General features: G+C 43.3%; 1 protein-coding gene across 4 annotated transcripts in view; it reads right to left on the reverse strand.

The window, feature by feature from the left end:
* FBXW7 (F-box and WD repeat domain containing 7) overlaps positions 1-27569 on the reverse strand; it is a 1850919-nt gene that overhangs the window by 108243 nt on the left and 1715107 nt on the right. For all 4 annotated transcript variants that reach the window (XM_044062041.1, XM_044062042.1, XM_044062043.1 and 1 more), the window contains 2 exons: positions 21711-21847; positions 21297-21410 (listed from right to left, as the gene is read on the reverse strand). In XM_044062041.1, the coding sequence (XP_043917976.1) occupies positions 21297-21410; positions 21711-21847 (251 nt within the window). The remainder of the gene's footprint in view (positions 1-21296; positions 21411-21710; positions 21848-27569) is intronic.

A 27569-nucleotide genomic window follows, 5' to 3' on the forward strand; every position in this document is an offset into this window, starting at 1 on the left:
ATAAAAAGGCACACATAAAGGAGTACAATTAGTACATAAAAATAGAAAAAACATTTGTTTCACGTGTTATACATATATAATCATGAATTTATTTAGATGCGACTGTCACTATATAATATAAATATTAAATATTACAAATATAAATATTATATTTAACTCCCTTAAGTGCTTTTGACTGTTTTTGCTCTTGATATTTAAAACCCTGTGTCTCTAAAATTATTCAATATTGATTCATTACATTTTCGGGGAATGTTACTGACACGATTATCTACAGTACTACTACTTTGCTATAAAGATAACTGAAAGCGCTACATTTTTTCAGTTGTTTGCAAATGTTGCACTTTTGCCAATTTACAAAGACCATTGTGGCTTGAATTCTATTCTAACTTCAAATTACAGCATCGCTCTCCTGCTTAAAGACGTTCTTGTAACAATTTCAGCACTACCCACTCCCCGATAATCTCATCTTCATTTTGTTTTGCACAGCCTGATAGATTTTAGGGAAAGTAAGCTACAGAATCAAGGGATGCAAATGCATATTTTTGGTACAATATATAAAAATGACATAAGTAACAGTTATGTACTTAACCGTAATATTGAAGTTTCACTGTCCATGTAAACAGACTTCCAAATTGAAGGATTGGTCACTGTGAGCGACACCATAATGACAACATCTCTAGCAAAGCTTGAGCTCCATTCCTAGCTCCTATCATGTCCTAATCCTCCTACTCCAGATTGACTTTACTGTACTTAAGTAATGGAACCTGAATGGAACACAACAATGATCCTTACAGACAGGCATACCTATACTACCATGGCCTTGAGGTATCTACTAGATGTCAGGAGAAAAACCTAAAAGGTGACAAGTTGTAAGGAGATGAAGGGCAAGTTCGTGGAAGTATGTGAACACAGACAATGAAGCTCTAACTTTACTATAAGTATGCGATTTTCTTACCTTATGCTATTCAGTTCTTACACTTCATAACTGAAGAATACTAACATCTTGACAGAATTCCATGGAGTATGGAGGCCTTGACCTGGAAACCACATCCAGTTTACACTGCCTTACAAATGTTTGCAATGAAGCCCATGTTGCAGCAAAATGTACATCATCTACACACAAATTACAGACTATTGACTTGGCATTGTGAGCTTTAAATTGCAATGAAGACTCTTGTGACTGGAAGCAAACAAAAAGGAAATGCATTACATTGTGGCTGAACTTACAGAATCCAAAGAAAAACAACTGGTCATCTCTTCCCAAGTCTACTGTCCTTTGAAAGTAAAACCTCAAATGACAGTGAATTTCCAAGCAATGTAAAATATATTCTCTCGTTTGAAGAGGATGAAAGGAAATTGCTTGTAAACTCCAGAACCTCATCTGTCTGAATTAAAGCAACAAGAAATTGCACAACCCAAGAAAGAAATTTAAGGTCTGTTGCACTGGAAGGTTCAAAAAGGGGGGCAAGTGAATTTTTGAAGAGCAACATTGACAACCTATGGAAGAATACGTTTATTTACATGTCTGAGGGGGGGGAAGGCACCTCTTAAAAGGCCTTGCCAACTTTGAGTCAGTGAGGAGGAACAGTTGCAACCCTGACAAAAATTGGAGATTACTGATAAATGGACATTTACAGTACATAAACCAGACCTTGCTTCGAACAGAATAGATAGGAAAGTACTGAGGGAATCAGAGCTGTTAATGGGCCCATTCACTGTTGAGCATCAAAAAGTACAGCTGTGTACACTTGCCATAAATGTAGATGTTTGAGTGTATTCACTGTTGCAGTCATTACATTTGGGTAATCTGCTGGCAGGTTGCCCTCAGTCGGTCTGATTAACAAAAAGTGTTGGGTCCTGCGTCGGTTGCTGTCCCTTCTTCCATGACGTTAGGTCGTCAGGGGTATAAAACATGCAGTTGACGCCATTACATCAGTTTTTCTTGTCCCCGATGTCAGGTGCCCCCCCTAATGGGGAGCAAATAAATACAAAAACACAAAGGTATACCTCCAATCAAAAGCAAATACACCAAAAAGGCTTTTAAGCATAGTAAAGGAAAGGGGAGGTACAGTCAGAAAAAACTAGGGGGCTGGAGGGAGGGTAACCAGGGCTGCAACCGTGAATACACTCAATCTACATTTATGGTAAGTGTACACAACTGTACTATGTTCTTAGTGTTTCACTGTTGCAGTCATTACATTTGGGTAGACTCCCAAAGCTATGGTTGGGAGGAGGAGTTTATACAGCATTAGGGCCAGCTATAAGGCCCTGCAAGACATCAGTGGCAAAGTCAGCTCTGGATTTAGAGAAAATAGGTAAATGATAGTGCTTGGTGAAAGTATGTATTGAACTCCGAGTAGCAGCTTCTAGGATATCTCTGGTAGGAACACCTCTGAGAAAGGCTGCAGTCCTGGTGGAGTGAGATCTGATCCCCTGGGGGATAGGTTTTCCATGGTGCTTATAGCAGAAATGAATGCAATGGCTTATCCATTTAGAAATGGTTTGTTTTGAAATAGCCTTCCCCTCTGCCCCTGCAGCAAATGCTACCAGCAATTGTTCAGATTTTCTACGAGATTTAGTCCTGTCCAAGTAAAATCTTAGTTGTCTGTGCACATCCAAGGAATGCCAAATCCGTTCCCCTTTGTTCTGTGGATTGGGGAAGAAGGTTGGCAAATGAATGGACTGATTTAAGAGCCACACTGGAAACCACCTTGGGCATGAAGGATGGATTGGTCCTGCGAGATACCCTGTCCGCATGAAAGATGATGAAAGGCTCCACTGCCATAAGGGCCTGTAATTCAGATATCCTTCTAGCTGAAGTGATTGCTAAAAGGAAGGCTGTTTTCCAAGAAAGAAATTTTAAGTCTGCAGTAGCAGCTCACTCAAAAGGAGGTAGAGTGAGTTTCTCCAAAACAAAGTTAAGGTCCTAGGCAAGGGTAGGAGCTCTCTTGGGTGGTCTCAAGTTTTTTGCCCCTCTGAGATACTGCTTGAGCAGAGGATGAGAGAAGAGGGGTGGTTCTGTGTTATAATGAGCTGAAATAGCTGAGGCGTGGATGTTAATGGAGGAAAAAGACAGGCCCCTGTGAAGCATCTCAGTTAAGTATTGCAAAATCTAAGGTAAATTGGGCACTGCTGTGCTCATCCCTAAAGACTGGTTCCAGGCACAGAATCTTTTCCATTTGTCAGCATAAGATTTTCTAGTACTAGGATAAGAGAAGAGGGGTGGTTCTGTGTTATAATGAACTGAAATAGCTGAGGCGTGGATGTTAATGGAGGAAAAAGACAGGCCCTTGTGAAGCATCTCAGTTAAGTATTGCAAAATCTAAGGTAAATTGGGCGCTGCTGTGCTCATCCCTAAAGATTGGTTCCAGGCACAGAATCTTTTCCATTTGTCAGCATAAGATTTTCTAGTACTAGGTCTCCTCGCCTCCAAGATGACATCCATCACAGGTTTGATGAGGGATGATAAGGGTGAATTTAAAGTGATTAGCCAGGCTGCAAGGTTCAATGTTGGAAGCTGAGGGTGCAGAATTTGGTTCTCCTGCTGAAACAGCAGGGAAGGGGTCCGAGGCATGTGCCATGGAGATCTTTGCGACACACTGCGCAGGATGGAGTACCAGTGTTGGCGTGGGCCAGTCTGGAGCAATCAAAATCATCCTTGGTTTGTCCTGTTTGACTTTCAGTAGTACTTTGGAGAGCAGAGGCAGAGGGGGAAAGGTGTAGACTGATAAGTTTTTCCAGCTGAAGGACAGAGCATCCACTTTCCAGACTTGTTTGTGGGGAGTCCATGTACAAAACTTGTCCAAATGGTAGTTCTGGGGGGATGCAAACAGATCTATGTCTGGGCTCCCCCATTCGCTTGTCAACATGTTGAAAATCCATGGTTCCAGTTTCCACTCATGTGGGTCCATGAGGTTTCTGATTAGTCCATCTGCCAGTGTATTCAATTTTCCTGGCAGGAATTGAGCTTGTAGATGCACTTGTTAGCTCAAGGCTGTGTTCCACAATGCCATGGCTAATCTGCAGAGGGGGTAGGAATGTGTACCCCCCTGCTTGTGGATGTACCACATAACCGTGGTGTTGTCCATCTTTACCATTAGTTGTCCTGGAAAAATGTAGTTCTTGAAGGCTGTCAGACCATTCTGTACAGCTAACATTTCTTTTTGATTGATATGCAGGTGCATTTGATTTCTTTGCTTAGAACTAGCTGATATGGTACTCAAAAATAATTTCCTGTTTTTTTGAAGGACAGCTTTTTCGACAAGAACAAGGTGTTGCCATGGGAGCTAGTTGCTCCCCTACCTATGCTGATATTATTTTATCAGTTTGGGAGGAAAAAGTTTATACATGATTGTATATTTGCACAATACTGGAATTTATATGTCCGCTACCTGGACGATATTTGTATTTTCTGGACATCTGATATGTCTCAATTAGTACAATGTATGGTATATTTGAAACAAACTACCAATTTTCTTCAGTTTACCCAACATATTTCAACATCATCTTTTAACTATTTAGATGTAACTGTATCTTGTATAGACAATGGTTTCAAATCTGTGGTCTACCGAAAGCCTACATTTTCTAATACTTATATTAGTTATGGTAGTGATCATCCTATGTCTCGGAAAAAGAGTATAATCAAAGGACAATATGTCCGTGTCAGTCGTATGACATCACAAGATCAAGATTTCATTAATGAATGTCATACCTTGCAGGAAATGTTTAAGGAGAGGGGATATCTTTTAGACCTTATTCTTGAAATACAACAACAAGTCATTCTAGGGAGACATGATAGATTCTCACCAGTACTTAGTAAAGGTTTGTGCTCTCATTCACTAGGTCCTACACGGAATAACAGTCAGGTTAATTTTAGTAGAGCTTTTGTCACTAATTTTAGTAATAATGCACATCAGATTAGGGCTATTCTGGACAAGGAATGGAAGAGATTTTCAGAATTTACTGATTTAGAAGTGTTCAAAAACAAACCCCTCCAAGTTGTATATAAGAAGGGACAGAATATCAAAAATGCATTGGAACAAGCTGCTAATTTGAACATTTTCCCATTTAGAAGACAAGGGACATCTAAATGTGGTGCCTGTAATCAATGTAGATACATTTTACAAGGTGAATAATTATTTTTACAGGCTAGAGGGATAACCATTAGTACTAACAATCATTGTAACTGTAATTCACAAGGGCTGGTCTAGATTGTTTTATGTAAATATTGTGATGCATTTTATGTGGGTAAAACTGAGCATAATTTAAAACGCAGAATTTATGAACATATTAATGATGTTAGTAAGAAAAACAAAACGAATGCACTTTATAGGCATACTTTAGTATGTAATAATGCTCAGTTTCATTTTTATGTAATCGAAATAGTTTCCAAGGATATCGGGGGGAGGTCCTTGGGAAATTAGATTAGAACATAGAGAAACCCTTTGGCAAATTAAATTGGAAGCCAATAGAACCCCAGGACTTAATGATTCCATTTCTATTTTACCACTTCTTAAAATGAAATTGGTTAAACTGTAAATCATTGCATTTACAATTTTTCATGTTTTTAAACTATATTTATCATATTATATTAGCAAATTGTTCATAGGTTCATACTAGGCTATCTGCCCTAGGGCATTTATAAGCCTAGCCAGTGTACATTTGGCTTTTGCCACCCATTTTAAATTTATTTTGCTATGCCCTTTTTCAAGGTCAGTATACTGTGCCTCTGTCTAACAGTGACACAGAAGTGATACCCAGGGTAAACCTACGATCTCCCATCCACTCATCAAGGTTCCTCTTGAAGAGAGTCAATGAGGGACCCTGCCTAACCTGGACTGGGATTTTATTCCAGAGTGAAGGGAGCCTCTGGGTTATGAATCTGTCCCTCCAGCATGTCCTATTTATTTCAGTGCTGAGGTTCAAGTCTCTCGAGCGCGTAGCTCGATGGGATTTGGATTTTCTGAGGTACAGCATGTCCATTAATTCCGGGTTGGACATGGCTTTATACGTCAGGCACAGATCGCCTCTGAGCAGTCGGTATGCCACTGAGTAGAGCTGGAGTTTCTTTAACCGGGCAGCATATAGCATCTGTTTGAGCCCTTTGATACTCTTAGTGAGGTACTTTTGGGGTCTTTCCAGTTGCTGCAGGTGTCTGGTAAGGTACATCCCAAAAAGGGGTATTGTACTCAATTACGGGCCTGATGAGGGATGAGGAAAGAGGCACGATGACCTCCCCTGATCTAGATGTGAATCCCTTCATGATTAGGTGGGCTATATAAAATGTTTTTCTAACCATTTTGGCCACGTGGTTGTCAAAAGAAAGATTGCTATCAACTTGGGTCCCCAGGTCCCTAATTACTTCTTCTGTACTTAATGGATTACCACCCATGTGGTAATTTGTGGGCACTTTGTTTTTGCCAAAGGGGATGACTATACACTTTTTGGCGTTTAGCTTGAGGCCATGGCTCTGGCACCAGTTGTCTGTTTCTATGAGGCCCTTTTGGAGGATGCTTGTGTCGGCTGGAGAGTCGATTATGGCGCCCAGTTTGCAGTCATCTGCGAACTTGGTCAGCCACAGTCCTCCGTGTTGGCCTGTACCTCCGAGAAATATATACCGAACAAGAGAGGTCCCAGGACTGAGCCTTGTGGGATGCCACTTGTAAATGGGTTGGAGTCTGACATGGCTCCAGCAATTCTAACCATGCGGGTTCTGTCCTTGAGCCAGTTTGTAACCCATCTAGTGACATAGGGGTTTATATTTAAGCTGGTGAGCTTATCTATAATGCCCGAGTGGGGTATTGTACCGAAGGCTTTTGCGAGGTCCAGGTAGGCTGTGTGGACCAGCTTCCCCTCGTCAATGACCTTGGGTGACTGTTTCAAAGAAATCGACCAGGTTTAAGAGGCAGGATCTGCCCTTAAAGCCGAACTGGGTAGGATTCAGTGTCTGTAGGTCCCGAATATCTTTATTTATGAGGTCCATGATGATCCTTTCCATATCTTTGCAGACCAAGCTAGTCAGGCTTATGGGGCGATAGTTTCCAGGATCCGTTGAGGCACCACCTTTGTGGAGAGGGACCACTGTTGCTGTACGCCACTCTTTAGGTACATATCCTGTAGCAAGTCTGAGATTGAACAGTAGTTTTATGTTTGGGTTTAGCTCTTCTTGGAGTTCATGTAGGACGCAGCCCGGGACACCGTCTGGTCCCATTGATGCTGTGTTTTTTTGCTTTGGAGAGGGCGGCTCTTACTTGAGCATCTGAGATGTCAGGGGGGCAGCACTCTGCTGGGATAGATATTTGCCCTTTTGGTGGGGAGGGGGAAATGTGTTGTTTTATCTTTATAATTTCATTTTTACATATTTATAAAATCTATGAAATTTATTTATGTTGTTGGTTTTAGTGTTTATACATATATATGTATGGTTTTAAAATGTTGTGAAGTTGGGTACATGTCGCTTTTTCTATGTATTCCCTCACTACTTAGTATCTAATAGTTAATTGTCAAGTGATTTTATGTTTATTGGCTTGTCAATCAAGTTTAGGGTATATAGGTGCAATTATCATTGTGTTAATTGTTTTGATTTCTGAAGAAGTCTGGGTGACACTCAGACAAAAACGCTTTGTACAATTTCAGCGTTAAGGATTTTTTTTTACAAATAGTTTCCTGGCTGGTGATTATGGTGATTACTTCAAATTCTTCAAGACTTTTCTGTTTGTTGTTGGCTTTGGTCTTGGCTAATTTTTTCTTGATTCTGCATTTGATTTGGGTTCCATTTGCCCTGAATGCACTTCCCTGCCAGGTAGACCCCCCCCCATGCACAGTCTGATGCATTTGTAGTTAGGGTTTGGGCAGCAGAGGGTAGTGTGAATGGTAGTCCTTTGTTTTGGCGGCAGGCTTCTGCCCACCATAGGAACTCTAGGTGTAGGCAAGGTATGACAGGAATCATTGTTTCCAGGCTGTGACAATGGTGACTCAATAGACTTTTTAGATACCACTGTAGTTTCCTCATATACAGTCTTTCATATGGAATTAAAAGAATGCAGGAGGCCATGAACCCCAAAGGTTTGCAGTATTTGTCTTGCAGATATAGCAGGGTTTTTGTGGCCACTTGTTTGAAGTAAGTTACCAAATGAATTTGCTTCTCTGGCTTGAGGAAAGCCATCTGGGCAGTTGTATTCAAGCTTGCACCCAGGAATGTAATTTGTTGACAGGGTACCAGTTGTGATTTCTTTTTGTTTATGGTGTACCCCAGACAAACTAGAACCCTTTTTACAAACACCAGATGATTTAGAATATGCCCTGGTTTTCTGCCTGAATTAGACAATCGTCCAAGTATGGGTATATTTGAATGCAATAACTGGAGACCGGCACTTTGTGAATACCCTGGGCGCAGTAGACAAGCCAAAGGGCAGTGCAGAGAACTGATAATGCAAGTAGCCTGCTTTGAAGCGTAGGTATCTTCTGCAAGATTCCAATTGGGATATGTAGGTATGTTTCTTTTAAATCTAGAGTTGCCAACCAGGTGTCTTTGCCTAGCATAGGAAATAACTGGTGAAGAGTCGGCATCTAGAATTTTGGAATCTCCAGAAAGGTGTTTAGAGTAGACAGGTGTAGGATTGGACATCATGATTTGTCTTTTCTGGATACCAGAAAAAGCCTGGAATAGAAATCTTGTCCCTTTTCCTCTTCTGGTACCAGCTGAATAGCCCCCATGCTTAAGAGGGAAAGTACTTGTTTTTGAGCCTCTGCCCACTGATTTGGGGGCAGGTCTGGCCACCTGTTTGGTGTTCGCAACGTGCAGAAATGAAATCTGTATCCCTGGGACACTATTTAAAACCCATTTGTCCTGGGTTATGAGTTCCCAGTTCTTTGCATGAAGAGCAATCTTTCCCCCCAAAGGGGCAGTTAAGAGATAAGTGCTTGGTAATTTTTAAAGGAAATCATTGAGACTGTTTACTATAGGGGGGTGTCTTGTTATTTCCAGATTTGGAATTGGAGGCCCCCCACTGCTTAGTTCTGAGAGTACCCTGGGACTGAAAACTGGGGTTTTTGCTGCGTCTGGGTTTGGCTTGAGAGGATCTGGAAGGGCTGGAAAGGACCAACTCTTAGTAGGCCAGTGCCTACTAAATCTTGGAGGTTGCACTTGTAAGAAATCTTTAACAGTTTGCATAGATTTAGCTTTATCTTCCATCTTTTTTAAAACTTCTTCAGCCTTATTGCCAAACAGGTGGTCCTGATTTAAAGCAGCATCCAACAATTTAGCTTTAACATGATCAGGCAAAGATTGCTCCTTAAGCCAAGCATGCCTTCTAAGCACAGACCCAGTAACAGCAGTCCTGCAGGAGGCCTCTAAAGAATCAAAATCACATTGCAAAGTATGTTTTCCAACTTGTTCAGCAGAATGCATTAAATCCTGTAAATCTTTATTTTACACACAGTCAGGAATCAACATCACTTTATGCTTAAGCAGTCCAATAATATGCTGTTGATATTTAACATATTGGAATTCTGGCCGACTGAGGGTAGCCTGCCAGTAGGATAACCCAAGAGTAATAACTGCAACAGTGAAACACGATGAACATCATATGAAATTGGCAGTTTAAAGCTCTGATTGCCAAGGTTGCAGAAGTATAAACCTTTTAACCCCATCTATCTAGCACCCTAGATTCTCTATCAGAAGGGGTAGGATTTTTAGCAGTAGAAGCCTTAATGCCCTTGGGTCCCTGAGAAATGGTTTCTGGATCTGCAACAGGATTTTTGAAAAGGAACTTGTGGGACTCAGGAACCCTGCAGTATCGGACAGGTTTACTAGGAGCTGGAGGCAGGGAATCAGGGGCCAAACTGGACTCCGAGAACACATTAACAATGTCTAGTACAGGAGGTATAGCCAAAGGCCTATGCTGAGGCAGAAGAAGGAAATCCCCTAAGCCTCTTTTTTGAGTCAGAAAATTCCTGGCTTTCCCAGTGGAAATGCTCCCTTAAAGTATGTAAAGTTTCCACAAAAGAAAAATCCTCAGGAGGGGAAGCAGAGGGAATGGAATCCTCTGCATCAGAATCCTCATAAGTAGGTATGGACAAATCCAGGACATTAGAAGAGTCAGAAAAAACAAAATCCTGACCAGAAGATTCATAATCAAGATCAGCCCTAGGCCTCTTAGGGGGGGGGGGTTGACTACCCCTGATTAAAGTAATTACATCTTCAGCCATTTTTATCATTTGTTTTTTAGGCATGGGGCCTGAACATGTGGCCTGGGCGTCAGTTTTTTAGACATGGATCAAGATTTAGGCCTTAGTAATGAAGGTGGTGTCGATTTAATATGCAAGTCTGTAGGACTGAATACAGACTCAGAACCCAGTGCCTACACAGCGGCTCCGGACCCATCCAAGGTAGAGACATCCACGGGTTCCATAGGTGAAGCATCTCGCGGCATACCGGACTCCGAATGGGTCTCAGTAGAGGCCTGCAAATCAGAAGTAGCGGGTATCAGGGGCTGCGAAAGCGCCTCACTGAGTACCGGCAAACTGGAGACTGGCTTAGGAGAAGCGTCGTTGGCAGTTTTGGACCTTGGCAGCCTGTCTCTATCTTTATCTTTGTGTTTTTTCGGAATCCCGGTAGCTGGATGGCTAACCGACATTTTTGGGTAATTAAACAAAGAACCGAAATATTTAGAAGCAAAAATGTACCGACGACGGATAGTGCGCTGATTAAATAAAGCACAAAACCGACAGCAAGGTACGTCGTGGTAAGGGCCTAGGCAAAGAATACAGTACGAATGAAAATCTTTATGAGGTATTTGCTTTCCACAAGTAATGCAATTATTAACCTTTACCGACATCGGTATGGAGCAAGAAAAAGTTTCCCCAACGGGGTACTTAGGTTTAAGTTGAAGACTTCGGTTCTGAAACTTGAAAACGAAAATTTCAGGAGTTGGCCGACTGGCGCTTGCGAACTGCTTCTGCTTCGGGCACCGCACGGCAAGAAAAGTACAGTTTTGTACCTACCATAAATGTAGATGTCCGAACAGGAATGCATCTGCAGTCATAACAAATGGGTTGTCCTGTCGTCAGGCAGCCCTTCGGTCGGCCGGATTCCAAAGTCTGGGTCTGGCCTCGGCTGGTGTCGCACTTCACCCGACGTCATAGCTGCAGTTCTTCGGGTATAAAGGCATCAGCCGACGCCATTTTCCTCAGTGTTTCTTGCCCCAGATGCCAGTTGCCCTCTTGGATAGCTAAATTTTGGATAAATGCCAATGTTTCCAAATAGTAGAAGGCAAACACAAAAAATAAGCATGTATGTACATATATACAAACAAATACACCATAAGAGATCCCCCCCCAGCTAGCTATTAGATGGGCAAATACCCTAGGAATACCACAGAGGGGAAGGAGGGTGGGTAATCCTGACTGCAGATGCATTCCTGTTCGGACATCTACATTTATGGTAGGTACAAAACTGTACTATGTCCTTCAAGGATGCATCTGCAGTCATAACAAATGGGTAGAATACCATAGCCAAACTAGGGGAGGAGGAAGAGGAAATTATGGTGTAGTTAGGATCCCTTGCAAAACAGCAGTGGCAAACCCTGCTCGGGATCTAGAGTATAAAGGTAAGTTATAATGCTTGGCAAATGTATGCACGGAGGTCCAAGTAGCAGCCTCTATAATGTCCTTGGTAGCCACTCCTCGTAAGAAAGCTGTGGTAGTGGCTGTAGCCCTTGTAGAATGAGGCCTTATGTTCTGTGGAGTTTGCTTTCCATGGTAGGAGTAACAGAATCTAATGCAATTTCCTATCCACTTGGAGATTGTCGGTTTTGAAATTGCTTTTCCTTCCCTTCCTGTTGCATATGCTACCAGAAGCTGGTCAGTTTTTCTATTGCCCTTGGTTCTGTCCAGGTAGTAGCGCAACTGTCTATGTACATCCAAAGTATGCAGCAGTCTTTCCCCCCTGTTTTGTGGATTGGAGAAGAAGGTAGGTAGGTGGACTGCCTGGTTTAAAGACACTCTGGATACCACCTTAGGCATAAATGTAGGATTTGTTCTCATGGACACTCTACCTTGATGGAAGATTAGGAAGGGTTGTACTGCCATTAAAGCCTGTAGCTCAGAAACCCTTCTTACTGAGGTAATTGCCAGCAGAAAAGCAGTTTTCCAGGATAGGTGTTGTAGATCTGCTGTTGCTGCTGGTTTGAAAGGGGGGGAGTGTCAATTTTTCTAGCACAAAGTTCAAGTCCCATGCTGGTAATGGTGGTTTCCTAGGAGGTTTTACATTTTTAATTCCTCTCAGACACTGCCTGAGTAGAGGATGCGAGAAGACAGGGGGATCGAAGCTGTATTCCGCAGAAATAGCTGATGCATGTATCTTGATGGAGGAATAGGACAGGCCTGTATGGAAAAGTTCTGCCAAATACTCCAGGATGTTGGCAATGTCTACCTTTGACACATCTTTTCCCCTTTCAGTACTCCAAATGAGAAACCTTTTCCATTTTCCTGCATAGTTCCCTCTTGTTGAAGGTCTGCGGGCCTCAAGGATAATGTCTTTAACCCTTTGGGATAAATCTGGGTTAGTTGCTCTTATGTAATGTTCCAGGCAGTCAGCTGCAGAGTTTTCAGGTTTGGATGCAGGGTGTTGTAGCCGTTCTGAGTTAACAGCAAAGGAATCAGGGGCAGTGTCCACATTTTCCCCCGAGACATGCTTCTCAGTAATGGGTACCAATGTTGTCTTGGCCAGTCTGGAGCTATCAGAATGATCCTTGGACGTTCCTCTTTGATTTTCAATAGCACCTTGTGCATCAAAGGAAGAGGTGGGAATGCATATGCTGTCAGGCCTTTCCAACTGAAGGATAGAGAGTCCACCTTCCAAGCAAGTGGGTGGTAAGTCCTTGTGCAGAATTTCTTGAGCTGGTGATTGAGTGGGGATGCGAATAGGTCTATTTGTGGCAGTCCCCATTTCTTTGTGATGACCTTGAAGATGTCTGGGTGTAGCATCCATTCGTGAGCATCCGAGGTAGTTCTGCTTAATATGTCTGCTAGGATGTTTTCTTTTCCCGGTACAAAAATTGCTTGTAACTGAATGTTGTAGCTCAGAGCCATATTCCATAGGTCCAGTGCCATCCGGCATGGAGGGTATGAATGAGTGCCTCCCTGTTTGTTGATGTACCACATGACTGTGGTGTTGTCTGTCCTTATCATCAACTGCCCTTCTTGGAGGAATGGTCTGAAATTCTGGATTGCTAGTTTTACTGCCAGCATTTCCTTTTGATTTATGTGCAGGTGCAGCTGATCTGGAGTCCATAAGCCTTGTATGCACTTGTCCAGCATGTGGGCCCCCCAACCGAGGTCCGAGGCGTCCGTTGTGATGGTTTGGCTTGGTTGAATGCTGTGGAAGGGCAAACCTGGGTTTGACTGGCATGCCTGAGCCCACCATAGGAACTCTTGTTTCAGGCATGGGATTAATGGTATTTCGGTTTCTAAACTGTGCCTGTGTTGAGACCATAAATTCTTCAGGTACCACTGTAGCTTTCTCATATGCAGTCTGGCATGAGGGACCAGGATTATGCAGGATGCCATGAAGCCCAAGGCCTGCAGTACTTTCCTTGCTGTTAGTTTGTTCTGCTCTGTTAATGCCAAGAAGTAGAGAGGAAGTTGTTTTTGTTTTTCTGCAGTTAGGAATGCCATCTGTTTTACTGTGTCCAATTCTGCACCTAAGAAGGTTATTCTTTGGGATGGTATCAGTCTTGACTTTTTTATATTGACTGTATATCCCAGGGCTTGCAGTAAGCAAATGACTCTTTGTAAGTCTTCTGTTAGCTTGTTTTTGTTGTCCGCTTGTATCAGGCAGTCGTCCAGGTATGGATATATTTGGATTCCCTGAAGCATGCAGTGAGCGATTACTGATGCCAGGCATTTCGTGAACACTCTGGGCGCAGTAGATAAGCCAAAGGGCAATGCTGAGAATTGATAATGCTCTGATCCTGCAAGAAATCTGAGGTATCTTCTGCAATTTGGTTGTATGGGGACGTGCAGGTATGCCTCCTTGAGATCTAGAGTAACCAGCCAATACTCCTTGCCCAGCATGGGAAGAAGTTGCTGTAGGGTCAGCATTTTGAATTTTGGAACAATGATGAATGTGTTTAAAGCGGACAGGTCGAGAATAGGCCTCCAATTTTTCACTTTTCTTGGTACCAGGAATAGTCTGGAGTAAAATCCCTTTCCTTGTTCCATAGATGGTACCCTTTCCATAGCTCTCATCTTTGCTAATTGAGCTATTTGTTTTAGAGCTTCTGTCTTTTGATTTGGTGACAGGTTTGGCATTCCTCTTTTTCCTGGTAAAGTATGGAAATGGAACCTGTAGCCTTGGTCTATAGTTTGCAAAATCCACTTGTCTCTTGTGATATAGTGCCAGTTTTTTGAAAATAAGGCTAACTTTCCGCCTAAGGGTGCTGCTATTTGTTCCCTGGTAGGCGGTGCCAGAGCCAAGTCACTGTGATTGTCCTGTTGCAGTGGTAGTTGTTGTGTCTGTGCCTCGTTGGTTGTTACCTTGCCACTGGCGCCCTGTAGGCACCTCCTCTGGATTGATTTCTGCCTCTTGAATGCCTATTCCTGCCTCTCTGAGTTTTAGAGGAGTCTGGAAAGGACCAATTTTGGAAGGCCAGTTCCTGCTAAACCTTGGAGGCTGAACCTGTAAGAAATCTTTCACTGTTTGTACAGATTTTGCCTTCTCTTCCATTTTCTTCAGTACCTGTTGAGCAGGAGAACCAAATAAACTGACCTTATCCATAGGAGCATCTAATAGTTTTGCTTTAACATGATCCGCAAGACCTGTTCTTTCAACCATGCATGCCTTCTGATAACTGTGCCAGTCATGGCTGATCTAAAGGAAGCCTCCAGTGCATCATAGCCACATTTTAAAGAATGGTTACTAACCTGCTGAATGTTATGCACCATTTCTAGAACATATTTCTTATCTAAAGAATCATCAGAGGACAGTTTCTTAGTTAACTGATCAAGCATAAACTCCTGGTATTGGATCATATGAAACTGACAGTTTAATGCCCTAGCTGAGAGAGTAGCAGAGGTGTATACTTTTTTACCCCATCTCTCTAAGGACCTGGATTCCCTTTCAGAAGGGAGAGGGTTTTTAACTGAGGTCGAAGCTACTGCCTTAGGCCCTTGTGAGATAGTCTCGGGATCTGCAAAAGGAGCCTTGTATAAATGGTGATGAGTGTCTGGGACCCTGTAGAACCTATCGGGCTTAGCAGGGGCTGGAGGTAAAGTATCAGGAGCAGTGCAAGCATCATTAAATGCATCATCTACAACAGGAAGAACTGGAGGTATAGCTAAAGGCCTATGTTGTGGTAAATGTAAAAAGGTCCTAAGCCTTTTCCTTGAATCTGAGAAATCTTGTCCCTGCCATTGGAATTGCTCTCTCATGGCATGTAAGGTTTCCCCAAAGGAAAATTCCTCTGGTGGAGAGGCAGAAGGAATAGATTCCTCAGCATCGGAGTCTTCATAAGTAGAAAAAGGAGCCTCTGGATGGTCTGTATTTTCTGTATCATCAGAAGAATCATCTGAGGACACTGGCTCAGGGGGCTCTGCTCTAGGTCTCTTTTCTGGAGGAGGTTGAGAGGCCCTGTCTGGGTGAGATTGGGATCCCCTAATTAAAGAGATGAGATCCTCTGTCAGAGTGAGCATTTGGGAACTGGAACTGGGCCTGTGAGAGGGGGGCTTAACAGGCACAGACTTAGAAGTTTTGGCTGCTTTAGCCCTGGCAAAGGCCTTTATGGACATGGCTGCAGGCGGCCTAGCAGCACCACGTGCAGGGGTTGAAACATCCAAAGGGATGGTGTCCGATAATACTTGTGAAACCACAGTAGCAGGTAGAACTTCAGAGGCCGATTCAACCAGGTTAGAAGGGGCCTCGGTAGTAGTCATGGATTCGGCTGAAGATAGAACCGTTTGCTCGGTTTCGGCTGAAACCGAGACACTCGCGGTTTGCTTAACCGCGGTTTCGGCCGAAACCGCGGACCGCGAGTGTCGGTCCTTTTCTTTGCGTTTCTTAACAACTTGTGAAGTCGGAGGATCCGACGGCATTATGTACGCAAAATCTGAGCCGAAAAACTGTTCAGCAAACTCCGACCGACGTCTAAGCGTCCGTCGGTTGAAAGAAGCACAGGCTAAACAAGCTGCTACGTCGTGGTCTGGGCCTAAACAAGGTAAGCAGTAAGAGTGGAAATCTTTATGAGGTATTTGTTTCCCACAAGTTAAACAGTTATTCACTTTTTCTGACATCGGCTGAGGCAAGAAAGAGTCCCCAACGGGTACTTAGCTTTTAGAAGTCTTGGTAGTATTCGGTAGTAGTAATCTCTGGATCTGACCGACCGGCACTTGCGAACAGCTTCTGCTTCGGGCGCCACGCGGCAAGAAAAACTGAGGAAAATGGCGTCGGCTGATGCCTTTATACCCGAAGAACTGCAGCTATGACGTCGGGTGAAGTCCGACACCAGCCGAGGCCAGACCCAGACTTTGGAATCCGGCCGACCGAAGGGCTGCCTGACGACAGGACAACCCATTTGTTATGACTGCAGATGCATCCTTGAAGGACATCACTGGTGTAATGGCGTCGACTGCATGCTTTATACTCCTGACGACCTGACATCATGGAAGAAGGGACAGCAACCAACGCAGGACCAAAGACTTTGTTAATCAGGCCGACTGAGGGCAACCTGCCAGCAGATTACCCAAATGTAATGACTGCAACAGTTAAACACAAAGATCAGGAAAACTTTTTTCTCCTTTACCTTTGTAAAGCTTTCTGGTGGAAGGTTTCTAAGATGCAATAAGAAAATGGACCACTGTAGAAGAGTACGACGGGTCTGTGGCCATCAATGGAACTGGAAAATACTTGCAGTTAACATGAAGGAGAAGACATCCAGAAGAGGTTTGCCAATAGGTGTTAACAGGAGATACGAGACAGGCTCCAAAACATTTTGATATGGAATCAACTGTCAAAACCAAAAGGGGGCTATGAGGATCACTGGCTCTACACATCTTCACTTTCTGAAGAAACATCAACCATGAGACACAGGGGAGGAATGGTGTCCAGAAGCCTCAACAGCTCTTCCTGGACTACAACATCCCTTTGTGTCTGTCCCTGTGGAAAGAAGAAGAAAAACGTTACTACAGTATTAGATAGGATGTGAAAGAGTTGCAACATGGCTTTTCCAGTAGTGGTAATAACACTGGTGCTAGACAACGTTTGTCGGACCACTAGGCATAAGGATGTACCTGCTGAGCTTGTCCACAAGGTAGTTAGTCAAACTGGGGATATGCATTACAATGACAAAGCGTAAGGGCATCTTTCACTCCCCAGATCTCAATGGCCTCAGTGTGTGGCAAGACCTAGTTGCTCTCTATATGCTGATGTACCACACCACTACAATACTAACATACTGTCATATATAGCTATCACATCATGGGAAGGTCGTCCTGAAACATCTGCAATTCTGGCTGAACCAGAGCACCCTCATTCTCCAGTACAACCATTTGCAAACTGGCTTACACCTTATGTGCAAACTGGCCTACTGCTCAGTCCATGTACCCTGGTCCATCTGCTTAAGCAATTTTCCAACATTCCAAGGAAAACGTGCCCATGCTGAACATGATTTTAGGGGATGGAGAAGAGAACCACCCCTGGGTTAGACTAGGCTTGTAGACAAACACTGCACACTCTTAACTTGATTCTCTGACTCACTGACCCCCTACAACTGGAAGCCACCAAACTCTGAGGGTACAATGAAGTACTCCCTTATAAAATCTTGTCAGAGGACTGACTGATGCTGTTATGAGACTCAGCATCTTTAGAATGAGAAACAGTGGTGGTGTAGGATGTTGAAGCAAAACACAAACTAAATCCTATAAGATAAAATGTCTGTCCTGGGGAACTATAGCAATTTGACTGAAGGTTTCCAGGTGGCAGCCTATGAAAAATCAAGTTTTGCAATAGCTTCAGCTTTACAGTGTTCACTGTCACCCCAAAGTACAGTTACCATAAGCAGCCCCTTGCTTTCAACAAATCTCTTGTGGAAGAGAAGAGGAGCCAGTTACCTAAATATGAAAACATTCTAATTTCTCAGTCTCAAATGAGAGAGAGCCACTGTCAAGCATTTCATGAGCAATTGTGGGGGGGTGGGGGTGAGACCAAACAGCAGGGCTCTGAACTGGTAATGACTAGCTCCTAGGCAGAAGTGCAGGAATTTCCCGGAAGTTCTAACTATTTTTATGGGCAGAAAAGCATCCTAAAGGTCTATGAAGCGCATCCAATTCCCTTCCAGAGGGGAAAGAATGGCACACAACGTGACCATCTGGAACTAGGTTTTCAGACAGTGGTTTAAGCTGCTATAATGGAAGATGCCCCCGAGGTCCTTGATTTTCTTAGAGACTAAAAAGAACCTGGAATAAAAGATATACACTTTCTGATCTTGGGGACCCTCTTGGATGACTATTTTTCTAAATGTTTGACGACCTCTGTTCTTTCTGATGGGGTGGCATGTCTGGAAATGAATAGAGGTCAGCTTCAGCTTCCCTCAAATGGTACTGTATAGCCTCGGGATATTATATCCAGTTATCAGTCTGTCCTGCATAATGGTCAGCTATGTTTGCCAGTTGAAGGACAGATGGATCCTCAACTACCTTTAGGATAGTACAGTTGAAGAAAACTGCCAGGGACTGTGCTGTTGCCTCCTTGGAGAAGTACCACAGAAACCTCGATTTTTTGGAACCCCTTTACCTCGCAGACAGCATCCAAAGAAGTAGCCACCTCTTCCTTGTGGAGCTCTGTCTGATCACTGCTCAAAGAGTTGCTGTTGAACATTACAGTATCACAAATTCTTGGCACCCTTTTGGCTCCTGTGAATTTGATACCACCAGCTGACAGGGGCTCTCCCTTCCTGAATGCTCTTGAGCAATTTCTTTTCACTCTGGGTTTGAAGAGGGCTGACCTATCAAATATGGTGTTGGAGAAAAATGCCTTAAAGCTCTCACAACCCCACAACCCCCTGAGTCAGGTGAGATATCTCAGAGTGATACCTGTCTCAGCTGCTCTGGCTACTCCATTAATCACATCATGGCTATGTTTCATGGACAGTGATGTGATATTAAGCATTGTTGGGAGTTTGGCATAGTGGTTAAGGTGTTGACTTCACTTCAGAGAAACCTGTGTCTTGATCTGAAGACTTGCTGGGGGGAGGTAGAGACCACCAAAGATGTAGATGGGGTTAGTCGGAAAGTACTCCTGCAGAATATCCTCACCCATGGGGGGGGGTGTCAATCAGTATAGAGCCTCTCTACCTCATCATTTCAAGAATTTATCTACATTTGAGGTCATCTAAAGGGGACTGTTGACAGCCTTCCCCGAGATTTGTGTCCAGGGTTAGGGAGTCAGCTTGGGCATTCAGGCACCTCCTCTCTCACAGTCTTTTCTTAGGTAAACTCCAGGACACTTGTATGTGTCCACTCCAAGGAAGGTCTTCCTTGGAAGGATGAGGTCTAGAATAGCCTTTTGGAACAACCTTCTCTCGGCTGTGACTCCAGATGAGAGGCTCTGAACTGAGAGGTGACCTGGGAAGCAGCTAAGGTTAAAGTTGTATCTGGTAAGCAGAAATCACACAAGAAATAAAAAGACTCACCCTCTCTCTTAAGTTTGAGCCCTGTAGACTATGTCCAACCGCCAAAAGCAGCAAATGACATCTAGAGTAGGAGGAGCGGGGCACCTTGAGAGTTACGGCAGAAGTTTGAGCTCTGGTGGCAATATTTCCAGTCTGGTTCCACTTGTGGTGCTCTGTCCTTTAGTTTGGAAGTGTAAAGGTTACTACCTTTGACTATGAAGTCATCACAAACATAATGGCCAAATTGTTCGACAAATACTGACCTTCCCCCCAACAAAGCTCATCAATAATCATTTAGAAATTGTCCTACAAGTGCCCTTTGCTTTCACAATCACCTGCTTCCAAAAAAAATATCTAAATTCTTTACACTTCTGATGACTCTGAGAAGAAAACAGAAAATGTAACAATCTCAGTAATGCATTTCTATTTAATGCTGTCAGACACACTGACTGCCCCCCCCCCCAAAAAAAAATGTATCATTTTTATTTAACAATGATCAGGTAATGATTGTGTGCTTTTATGTATAGCAACTTTCCTCACTCCTTCCTCAAAAAGACCACCTTGTGTACATGACTGATATTTGACTACGCAGAATGTGAATAATGACAAAAATAATTTATTTCAATTTGTTGCTCTTGGACAAAGTATGCCCGTCTCCCTCTTCCAAACTATCCATATTAAGGACCGTTTCCAATGAACCATGCAACTGACTTTGCTTTCATATACAGCCTGATACCCCCAAAATAAGATGGTCACTGTGTGCAAATCTATGATAAGGACACAGTGGCCTCAGTCATGAATTTCAACCTGCTGTTCACTAATACATGCATTGCCTCTGGTTAGCCAGACAACATAACTGTACCATGTTTTTACACATGCCCTACCCTCCCTACATCACCCCCAAAAAGCCACTTTCGAAGTATCCCATCAATGTTCGGTTGTGAAGAAAGAGAAAGAAAAATGATCACAGTAATGTAGCTGAGACACTATACACTGGCACTATGTCCATTACAAGGCCACAACAATAATAAATTTATAGCAACCACCATATCCTTTATCGTCATCCACAGACTGGCCCCCACAAACCAACAGCCACTTCTAGCAATCCCCTACAAATGTGTGACTGCCAAAAGCAATAAAACAGTGCCAGTGGTGTAGATGGATAAAGCCATGACTACTGCTCAGGTGACCAGCTTTCAATAAGTGGTTTGAGAAGCTTGATGGCACAGTAGGGGAAGAAGGGCATACCTATTGGGGGGGGGGGGTCATGTAATTCAGCATAGGTTGAGGCAGGGGCTTGTTAAAGGATATATATGTTTTGATGGGTTGGGAAGCTATGGAAGCATGGTCACTGCATTCTGGTTGGTTCATCCTCAAGCTACACACTTCACTGCCCAACTAGCACACACACACAATAGATGCGTGTTTGCTGAAAGTATCTTCTGATGAGAAATATTTGATTGGTTTATCAATGACAAGTACTTAACTATTTTCAGTTCTGATATAATGCACCAAACATACGACGACAGTGAAAGACAGAGGTCAATGGTTAGCTAACCATGTTGAAAGATACAAAAATCAATCTAACCTGTACTTTTAAATGCTCTGAACCTGTAAGAGAAGGCAGCTTACCTTGCCTGAAAGTGCTGACCATACTTTAAGTGTATTATCATCAGAACCACTTACAATACGACTACCACAAAACTGCAGGCATGTGATGACATGATCATCATGACCCTTTAACACCTATAGAAAGGGAGGGGAAAAAACACATATTAGCAATCAGCAATATGACTACTATGCTGAAGTATCAACAAAGCTTACAAGTAAAACAAATTCTGCTCTTGCACAAGAAGAAGGAGCACCTGAACTTGCCTTCATTTGCTAAGACCCCCTTTATGATGCTTGATTCTGGTGGTCAGTAGGCAAGGAGGCAAAAGGCATATATAAAATAGCTCCAAATACTCATTGAAATAAATATCTGACCACAGAACTTCTCAGTATCCATTTGCTGACCAGTATAATCAAAAGTAAAACACTACCTACCTTGGGAGACTTCAGATCTCCCCTTCGCCAGTTGGTGTCAATTCTGTGTTGTCTAATATAAGCACTTTTCCAAGGGCTGTGTGTGAAACCTGGCTTAATCACCTTTCTTCGTTTTATTTGTAAAGGTTCATCAATTCCTTCAAAACAAACAAAAGCAAAGAAATTCTGAGGTGGATCTCCATGCATAAAAAGAAATGCAGTGTGCTGACATAACAGAAAATACTCATCTAACAGGTTCTATTTTTTTCTATCTTTATGCTAAACATAAAATGACCTGCAACTTCTCAGAAGACTGCACATCTGAGTATCCATTGCGTGTTTGAATTCTTTTAGTATTTGTTGGTCTCTGTGACCACGGTTTGCCAGAAAAAAAAAACAAACAAAAAAAAAACCTGACTACTTGCGTCAGACTGCAGGAACCGTATATGTGGTTCTTGTGGACAGGGACATACAGGTAAACATCCAACTGATCCAGGAAATCCAGACAGTATATGCCATACGAAAAGGGAGAAGCAATTTTAAGGTATGCATTTTTAAACTGGTTCTTTTCTGAAAAGTGTTCAGTAAGGAAAGACCTAGGATGGCCTTCAAATGCTAGTCTTCTACAGCACCAGGAGGTTCGGAATAGAAATCTCTTCCTTGCTCCCCCCTAAGGGTTTCCTCTGCTAGAGCTTTGCACCAAAAGACTTGAGCAAAAACTAGCTGTACTCAATTTACTTGACATAATGGGACAGCAGGTATTTCTGCGAAGGGAAGAAAGGGTCCCAATTCCATTTTACAGCTAGCAGAAATAAATTCCAATTTGTCTGAAATCAGTTATTTATCTTTGTTATTAAGCAGGAAATCTCTTACATTATGTGTTGAGAAGAGTGTAGCAAGAAAAGGGCTGGGGAGGTGAGGGGTAGCAGAGGCAGTACAAGGTGAGGAAAAATTTACCCATCTAACTAAACCTCTATTTGCTGCCTTACCCAGCCTGTGCCACCCTTCCATGCTTGCATCTATGCAAAGGCCTTCTTATACTTGAGTGTTTCTTTGCTAGACTACATTCTGCTGAAAGGTCACCACTTGCTGGAAGATGCTGGTGGTGTTAGAAAAGTACGGTTGTGTACACTTACCATAAATGTAGATGTTCGAGTATATTCACTGTTGCAGTCATTACATTTGGGTTATCTGCTTGCAGTAGCCCTCAGTCGGCCTGATTAACAAAGTCTTAGGTCCTGCATCAGTTGCTGTCCCTTCTTCCATGACGTCAGGTCGTCAGGGGTATAAAACATGCAGCCGACGCCATTACATCAGTTTTTCTTGCCCCAGATATCAGGTGCCCCCCTAATGGGAAGCAATTAAATCTATAAATACAAGGATATACCTCCAACAAAAAAGCAAACACACCAAAAAGCTTTTAGAGCATAGTAGGTGAGAGTAGAGGTATAGCCAAAAGAAGAAAGGGGGCTGGAGGGAGGGTAAAGTACAGTTTTGTACCTACCATAAATGTAGATGTCCGAACTGGATAGCATCTGCAGTCATAACAACTGGGTTGTCCTGTCGTCAGGCAGCCCTTCAGTCGGCCGGATTCCAAAGTCCGGGTCCGGCTTCGGCTGATGTCGCACTCCACCCGACGTCATCTCTGTTGGTCTTCGGGTATAAAAGCATCAGCCGACGCCATTTTCCTCAGTGTTTCTTGCCCCAGATGCCAGAAGCCCTCTTGCAGGCTAAAATTTGGATAGATGCCAATGTTTCCAAATAGATAGAGGTAAACACAACAATAAGCATGTATGTACATATATACAAACAAATACACCATAAAAGACTCCCCCCCAACAGCTAGCTATTAGGAGGGTAAACACCCTAGGAGTACCACAGATGGGAAGGAGGGAGGGTAATCCTGACTGCAGATGCTATCCAGTTCGGACATCTACATTTATGGTAGGTACAAAACTGTACTATGTCCTTCATGGATGCATCTGCAGTCATAACAACTGGGTAGAATACCATAGCCAACTAGGGGAGGAGGATAAAAGTAGATTATGGTGTGTTTAGGATCCCTTGCAGTACAGCAGTGGCAAACCCTGCTCGGGATCTGGAATATAGAGGCAAATTATAATGCTTGGCAAATGTATGCACGGAGGTCCAAGTAGCCGCCTCAATAATGTCTTTGGTTGCCACTCCTCGTAAGAAGGCTGTGGTAGTGGCTGTTGCCCTTGTAGAATGAGGTCTTATGTTCTGTGGAATTGGTTTTCCATGGAAGGAGTAACAGAATCGTATGCAATTTCCTATCCATTTGGAGATTGTCTGTTTGGAAATAGCTTTTCCTTCCCTTCCTGTTGCATAGGCTACAAAAGTTGGTCAGTCTTTCTGCTATTTGTTGTTCTGTCCAAGTAGTAGCGTAGCTGTCTATGTACATCCAAGGTATGCAGTATTCTTTCCCCTCTGTTTTGTGGGTTGGGAAAGAAGGTAGGTAGGTGGATTGCCTGGTTTAAAGACACTCTGGATACCACCTTGGGCATAAATGTAGGATTAGTCCTCATGGACACTCTATCTTGGTGGAAGATTAGGAAGGGTTGCACTGCCATTAAGGCCTGTAGTTCTGAAACCCTCCTTGCTGAAGTAATTGCCAGTAGGAAAGCAGTTTTCCATGACAGGTGTTGTAGGTCTGCTGTTGCTGCTGGTTCAAAGGGTGATAGTGTCAATTTTTCTAGCACAAAGTTCAAATCCCAAGCTGGTAATGGTGGTTTCCTTGGAGGTTTTACATTTTTGATTCCTCTGAGGAACTGCCTGAGCAAAGGGTGCGAAAAAACAGGTGGATCAAAGCTGTATTCTGCTGAAATAGCTGATGCATGTATCTTGATGGAGGAGTAGGACAGGCCTGAATGAAGAAGTTCGGCCAGATACTCCAGAATGTTAGGCATATCTATGTTTGACACATCTTTTCCTCTTTCTGCACTCCAAATGACAAACCTTTTCCATTTTCCAGCATAGTTCCTTCTTGTTGAAGGTCTGCGTGCTTCAAGAATAATGTCTTTTACTCTTTGGGAAAGTTCTGGATTAGCTGCTGCTATGTGATGTTCCATGCCGTTAGTTGCAACGTTTTTAGGTTTGGATGTATGATGCTGTAGTTGTTCTGAGTTAACATCAAAGGCATCGGGGGTATTGGCCACATATTGTTCCAAGACATGCTCCTCAGTAGTGGGTACCAGTGTTGTCTTGGCCAGTTCGGAGCTATCAGGATTATCCTTGGACGTTCTTCCTTGATTTTCAGTAGTACCTTGTGTATCAAAGGAAGAGGTGGGAATGCATATGCTGTTAGGCCTTTCCAGTTGAAGGAGAGCGAATCCACTTTCCATGCTAGTGGGTGGAATGTCCTTGTGCAGAATTTTTTGAGCTGGTGATTGAGAGGTGATGCGAATAGGTCTATCTGTGGCATTCCCCATTTCTTTGAGATGGTCTTGAAGATGTCCGGGTGCAGCTTCCATTCGTGGGCATCCGAAGTGGTTCTGCTTAATATGTCTGCTAGAGTATTGTCTTTCCCGGTACAAATATTGCCTGTAACTGGATGTTGTAGCTGAGTGCCAGGGTCCACAGCTCCAAGGTCATTCTGCATAGGGGGTATGAATGAGTGCCTCCCTGTTTGTTGATGTACCACATGACTGTGGTGTTGTCTGTCCTTATCATCAACTGGCCCTCCTTGAGAAATGGTTTGAACTTTTGGATTGCCAGTTTTACTGCCAGCATTTCTTTTAGGTTGATGTGCAGGTAAAGTTGATCCTGTGTCCACAATCCTTGCACGCATTTGTCCAGCATGTGGGTCCCCCATCCTAGGTCTGAAGCGTCTGTTGTGATGGTCTGGCTTGCTTGACATCTGCGAAAGGGTAGGCCTGGGTTTGACTGGCATGCCTGAGCCCACCATAGGAACTCCTGTTTTAAGCATGGAATTAGTGGGATTTCTGTTTCTAGACTGTGTCTGTGTTGGGACCATAAATTCTTTAGGTACCACTGTAGTTTTCTCATATGTAGTCTGGCAAATGGAACCAAGATTATGCATGATGCCATGAAGCCCAAGGCCTGCAGTACTTTTCTTGCTGTTAACTTGTTCAGTTTTGTTAGTGCCAAGAAGTAGAGAGGAAGTTCTTTTTGTTTTTCTGTGGTCAGGAATGCCATTTGTTTTACTGTGTCCAATTCCGCCCAAGAATGTCCTTGTTTGGGATGGTATCAGCCTTGACTTTTGTAAATTGACTGTGTATCCCAGTGCTTGTAGCAAGTAAATGACCCTTTGTAAATCTGTTGTCAGCTTGCTTTTGTTGTCCCCTTGTAGCAGGCAGTCGTCCAGGTATGGGTAAATTTGAATTCCCTGTAGTCTGCAATGGGCGATTACTGATGCCAGGCATTTTGTGAATACTCTGGGCGCAGTAGATAAGCCAAAGGGCAATGCTGAGAATTGATAGTGCTCTGATCCTGCAAGAAATCTGAGGTATCTTCTGCAGATTGGTCGAATGGGGACGTGCAGGTATGCCTCCTTGAGATCTAGAGTTACCAGCCAAGACTCCTTGCCCAGCATGGGAAGAAGCTGCTGTAGGGTCAGCATTTTGAATTTTGGGACAATGATGTATGTATTTAAGGTGGACAGGTCGAGAATTGGTCTCCAACTTTTTCCTTTCTTGGAACTAGGAATAGTCTGGAATAGAACCCTTTCCTTGCTCTGCTGTTGGCACTCTTTCCACAGCTCTCATGTTTGCTAACTCCATTATCTGGCGAGAGCCTCTGTTTTTGATTTGGAGGTAGATTTGGCATTCCTCTTTTGACTGGTAAAGTGTGGAAGTGAAACCGGTAACCTTGATCTATGGTTTGTAAAATCCACTTGTCTTTTGTTATGCAGTGCCAGTTCCTTGAAAATAAGGTTAACTTTCCGCCTAGAGGAGCTGCTATTTGTTCCCTGGTAGGCGGATTTAGGGTTAAGTCACTGTGGTTGTGCTGATGTAGTGGCAGCGGCTGTGTCTGTGCCTCTGTTGTTACCTTGCCACTGTCGTCCTCTGTAGGCACCTCCTCTGGATTGGTTTCTGCCTCTGGATCGTCTATTCCTGCCCCTTTGAAATTTTGTGGAGTCAGGAAAGGACCAATTTTTGGCAGGCCAGTTCCTGCTAAACCTTGGGGTTGAACCTGCAAGAAATCTTTAACAGTTTGAACAGATTTTGCCTTTTCTTCCATTTTCTTCATAACCTGCTGGGCAGGTGTACCAAACAAACTTGTCTTGTCCATAGGAGCATCTAGCAGCTTAGCTTTAACATGATCCGGTAAAGCTTGTTCCTTTAGCCATGCATGCCTTCTTATCACTGTGCCTGTCATGGCTGATCTAAATGAAGCCTCCAGTGCATCATAGCCACATTTTAAGGAATGGTTGCTAACCTGTTGTATGTTATTTACCATCTCTAATACATATTTCTTATCAAGAGATTCATCAGTGGTTAGTTTTTTAGTTAACTGATCAAGCATAAACTCTTGGTATTGTATCATGTGAAACTGACAGTTTAAAGCTCTAACTGAGAGAGTAGCTGAAGTGTAGACCTTTTTACCCCATCTGTCTAATGACCTTGCTTCCCTTTCAGAAGGAGTAGGGTTTTTAGCTATGGTCGCAGCTACTGCCTTGGGACCCTGGGATATAGTTTCTGGGTCTGCAAGTGGGGCCTTGTAAAGGTGGTGATGAGTATCTGGCACCCTGTAAAATCTGTCTGGTTTGGCAGGGGCTGGGGGTAAAGAATCTGGAGCGGAGCAAACATCATTGAAAGCATCATCCACCACAGAGAGAACAGGTGGTATAGCTAAGGGCCTGTGCTGTGGGAGGTGCAGAAAGGTCCTAAGTCTTTTTCT

Source organism: Protopterus annectens, chromosome 2.part1 (assembly GCF_019279795.1).
Source record: "Protopterus annectens isolate FY-2018-M chromosome 2.part1, PAN1.0, whole genome shotgun sequence".
Lineage (NCBI taxonomy): Eukaryota > Metazoa > Chordata > Ceratodontiformes > Protopteridae > Protopterus > Protopterus annectens.